At 56.2% G+C, this 4,856-nt stretch overlaps 1 protein-coding gene across 1 annotated transcript; it reads right to left on the bottom strand.

Annotated features, from left to right (window-relative positions):
• Positions 1–687: 687 nt before the first annotated feature.
• Positions 688–4,616, bottom strand: KRT18 (keratin 18). The gene is made up of 7 exons (XM_007081546.3): positions 4,130–4,616; positions 3,270–3,352; positions 2,757–2,913; positions 2,039–2,203; positions 1,807–1,932; positions 1,262–1,485; positions 688–868 (listed from the first exon to the last, which is right to left on the bottom strand). Exons 1-7 carry the CDS (start codon positions 4,544–4,546, stop codon positions 748–750), a joined length of 1,293 nt encoding a protein of 430 aa, XP_007081608.2. The 5' UTR covers positions 4,547–4,616; the 3' UTR covers positions 688–747.
• Between the last annotated feature and the right edge of the window lie 240 nt (positions 4,617–4,856).

The following is a 4,856-nucleotide window of genomic DNA, read 5'->3' as shown; positions in this document are numbered from 1 at the left end:
ATGGTAATTACTCTTTGTTGCAGATTAAGAGAAGATTTATGTGATATAGACATTCAGATGCATGATGGGGAGGAAAAAAATCATCAAAATGGTTATCAAAACAGGAGAGGTGATAGAGTGCAAAGTTACTGCAATTCCATGCTTTTTCCCTCAATAGCGGATCATCAATTTCCTTTCGGAGAATGGAATATGCATGTGGATTCCATATGAAGGTAGAAGAGATTCCAAATTCCCTCAACCGGGCATAAAAAGCAAGGTAGGTCTACACATACTGCTTTAGAAAGGTGTCTAAGACACACTGAGATGAAGAAGGCAGAGTTTGGGAGTCCAGGCTGCAGAATAGTACAGTCCCACATACATAAAATAAAAGGAAACACATTCGTATATGTCCAGTTTAAGGGACTATTTTACAAGTGGTTGCTTCTGGAGTGGGGTAGGAAGTATTTCATTTGATTTCCTTCTTTCCTTTTGGATTCTGCACAGGTTGCTTGTATACCTTTTTCAGTTTGAAAAGACAAATTCTCATCGACCATTCCCTCCTCATTTGGAGAAGGTGCGTCCTCAGAAGAGCCCCCCCCCCCATATGAACCCCCTGCGGTCAGCAGTGACTTCTGCCTGGTCAGAGATAGGACTACTGGGTCAGGGTGTTGGCACGTGTCCTGAAGACAAGCAAGGAAGACACAAAAGTGACCTCTGAATTTTTTTATTGGCCTCCCGTTCCCCAAAGGGTAGCCTGCTTCTGCTGCTTCAACGCCTCAGAACTTTGGTGTCGTTGGTCTCAGACACCACTTTGCCGTCCACGATCCTGCGGGTGGTGGTCTTCTGGATGGTTTGAAAGGAGTTGCTGGTATCCAGGGCGTCACTAAGACTGTCACAGAAAACCAAGCCCCAGTTACAAACAGCTCGCAGAGTAGAAGGGAGTCAAGGAAGAGGAGGAAAAATGCCTCCTGATCCCTGCCTCTATCTCCACACTCCGTTTGGTCGCTTCCTCCAGAAAAGGGAAACCCAAAGCCAAACTCCACGTGTGCTCTAAGTACGGCTGGGGCAATACTCAGTCTGTTCTCTTCTCCAGGGAGGGAGGCTCTGAAGCTCTTACTTACTCCCTTGGAGATGCAGGAGCCCGCACAGAGCACCGGCCCAGCGCTCAGTGGACACCGATGCGCAGGGATGAGGGGGGCGGGGTGGGTTACAAAAGCTCAGGCTTTGGGGAGAAGTGTATCCTGACCCCAGCTTGTGAGGGTGGGAGGAGAGCCCCATTTACCTGAAGTCCTCCCCGTCTTCCAGCAGGCGACGGTAGGTGGCGATCTCAGCCTCCAGCTTGACCTTGACATTGAGCAAGGCCTCGTACTCCTGGGCCTGCCGCTGCCCCTCTGTCCGGGTCTGGGACAGCTCTGACTCCAGGTGCAGCAGGACCCCGTTGAGCTGCTCCATCTGCAAGGTGTAGCGGGCCTCCACCTCCCTCAAGCTGTTCTCGAAGCTGGCCTTCTGCAGGGGCGCAGAGAGGAGGGGCGGGTGAGCCCCGAGATGGGGTGGAGGGAGTGTCTCCGCAAATTTTTCAGGAGAACAGTCCAAATCCCATGACCGTTCATCCCTTCACTCTCGGAAACGTCTTCGAGAACTTAGGGTGTGCCAGATACTAGGGTCGTGGGTAGGAGCAGTGGGAAAATGCAAAGAGAAACCACCCTTTCTGAGCATAAGGGACTTAAAATGGAAGGGGGTAGGATTTGGGCTGAGATAGGACTGGGTCTGAGGCTGACAGAGGGCAGGACCAAGAGTAGTTGGGGCAGGTGATGTGAGGACTCTCACCAGGTTTCTCATCGAGTCCAGGTTGATCTCCAAGGACTGGACCGTGCGTCTCAGCTCCTTGAGGGTCTTCTCAGCTTCTGCTATCTCAGCAGTCTGGGAGGTGATCACTGTGGTGCTCTCCTCAATCTGCAGGGACAGGATAGTCCTCAGGTCCCTCCTTCTCCGTCTGCTTCCCTTCCACACCCTCAGGCCTCTGCTCCTAGCCTGGCACCCATCCCTTCCCTTCATGCACCTGCTGGGACCAGTACTTGTCCAGCTCCTCTCGGTTCTTCTTAGCCAGCTCTTCATACTGGGCCCGGATGTCCGCCATGATCTTGCTGAGGTCCTGAGATTTGGGGGCATCCAACTCCACGGTCAACCCCGAGTTGGCAATTTGGTTTTGTAGACCCTTTACTTCCTGAAGGAGAGAGGACCAGAGTGAGGAAAGAGGGGACTCGGGTCCAGAACTCCAGGAAGGCTCCACCTCTGCAACTGTCTCTTGCAGGAGGCCTGCGGGGTCAGTTGGAGACAGGAACAGAGAAGACTCTCGGTGTTGTGCTCTGCCCGATGCCAGGTCTGGGCTTTCTACTCCAGATGGAAAAACCGGCACCACTCACTATCACCCACAGGTGGTTTCTCTCTTCTCACTTTGCTCTGTCCCTGCATCCACCCTCCTTCCACAAACCTGCTCCTCGAATGTTCTTCCAGGAAGCCCTGCCGGCTCCACCTGCTCTCACTCCCCCCTCAGCCCTCACCCTTAGTGCTAGCTGCTTCTACCTTTTGTCCTCACCTCGCTCTCTCACCCGTGTCCTCTTGACCCCCTCACGCTGTCATTCAGGTGACCCACTGAGTATGGCAGCCGTGTGATTCAGGAGAGCCCAGGCTGGGAGTTCTAGGCTTCCCTGTAAGCTACTTACAGGTGACCCGGCCCATCTATTCCCCCACCCAGACTTGTTTGGCCCCCTGCTTGCCTCCTCATGGTTCTTCTTCATGAAGAGCAACTCTTCCTTGAGAGCCTCGATCTCTGTCTCCAGCTGCAGCCGAGTGACATTGGTGTCATCAATGACCTTGCGGAGCCCATGGATGTCACTCTCCACAGACTGGCGCATGGCCAGCTCCGTCTCATACCTGTGGGAGTGGAGGCGATCAGAGGGGCCTCTTTTCTGTTCCAGAACCTTCTCGGGCCATGCCACCTAATAGCGCCCCTATGGCCATTGCAAACTATGGAGTTTGCAGTGACCTGATTTTGACTCAGCAACCTGAGTCAAGATCAGGTGCTAATCCTCTGGGCAGTGTTCTTGGCACCTGGGGGACAGTATTCTTTAACTGCGTTACATGAACGAATAAACTGATGGAGCTTAACTCTCTCTTATCCACCCAGCTCCGACCACAGCTGAAGATCCCACTGTGAGCCCCTACCTGACCCAGCCTGTAACAGACCGTTCTTGGCCCCACCCTCAGCTCCCTAGCACCCTGAGGCTTACTTGACCCTGAAGTCATCAGCAGCAAGACGGGCATTGTCAATCTGCAGAACGATGCGGGCATTGTCCACAGAATTTGCAAAGATCTGGGGGATTGTAGAGAGGTTGCTCCATAAATGGGAAATCAATGATGGGCTGAGTATGGGAAGGTGTTATGTGTCTGAGTGACACTTCCTGGTCCCAAGGAATAGCCAGAGGCTCTCCTTGAACACCTATCCCCTTCCACCTGTGTCCCTCACACTGTTCCCTCCTTTCATGGAGTCCCAAATCCCAGAGCTCCCACGGGTCTCCCACTGCCCCGTTTTTGGGGCCTCTGCTGGCCTTCCCGCCCTAAAGTAACAAGTCCTCTCTCTGGCCCTCTCCTGGCATTTTTTCCCAGGTGCACCTGCTCACCTCTCCCCGGCTCCCCCCATTGGCCCCTCCCACAGGTAGGCCTCCTGTTTACTCCTAGATGACTCAGCCTTAGCCACATCCGCTTAACCCTCCAACTGTCTCCATTTGGCCAGAAGCCAGAGGGTCCTTTTTATGGGGCCTTGCCTCACCTCCTTCCATGTGTCTACTTCCTCTGCAAGGCTTCCCCCCTCTCCCCTTCCCACCACCTCCTGGGAAAGGGCCTAACCATGCCCAGTCGCCACCCTTGGGGTCCCAGGGGACAGGGGGATGTATGGAAATGCAAGGCTTGCCGACACCCTACCTGGGGAGCAGGGGGCGGAGTAGTGGGCGGGGTGGCGAGGGGAAGCGGGAAGGAGTCAAGGCACCCCCACCCCTATTAAAATTCCTATCCTTGGGGGAGGCGGGGGAGAAGCAGGGAGTGGATAACTGGAGGGTCAAACATGGCTGGGGGTCGGGGGAGGCCCCCTTACCTGAGCCCTCAGCTCCTCGATGGTCTTGAAGTAGTGCCCCCAGTCTCTGACCTGAGGTCCCTTCTTCTCCAGGTGTTCCCGGATTTTGATCTCCAATCTCTGATTATCAGCCTCCAGGCTCCTCACCCTCTCCAGGTAGGAGGCCAGGCGGTCATTCAGGTCCTGCATGGTCTCCTTCTCGCCCTGGATGCCCCCGATGCCCGCCAGAGCCCCGGTCATCACGGCGGCCATGCCCCCGGACCCCCAGCCGCTCCGGAAGCTAGAGGAGCGGGATATGGAGATCCGGGAGCCTGAGCCCCCGGCGCCTGCATAGACGCTGGCTGCACTGCTGACCGGCCGGACCCGGTGGTTGGACCCCTGCACCGAGCCCACGGACCGGTAGTTGGAGGAGAAGATGGAGTGGGTGGTGAAGCTCATGCTGTTCTAGGAGTAAGAGGAGAGGCCAGGACTCAGGCTCGGGCCACGAGGGGGGTCAAGTCCGCGACTCAAGTTATATCGCCGAGGGAGGGGGTGGGGACCGGCCCGGGCAGGCCCCGCCCCCGCCACCAAGTCGCCTGGAAGCTTGGGCCACAGGTGGATCGCGGCGGGACTCCACGCCCTCCGTTCCCGCCCCCCACCCCAGCCTCCCTTCCCCCAGCCTCCTCAGCACCTTCCCGCCAACGCCATCCTCAACCCCCCCCCCCCCCCCGCCCCAGAACGGGGGAGGGGGCCGGGGGGAGGGGAATAA

Source organism: Panthera tigris, chromosome B4, assembly GCF_018350195.1.
Source record: "Panthera tigris isolate Pti1 chromosome B4, P.tigris_Pti1_mat1.1, whole genome shotgun sequence".
In the NCBI taxonomy this organism is placed as follows: domain Eukaryota; kingdom Metazoa; phylum Chordata; class Mammalia; order Carnivora; family Felidae; genus Panthera; species Panthera tigris.
This window is presented reverse-complemented; position numbering and strand designations above follow the sequence as displayed.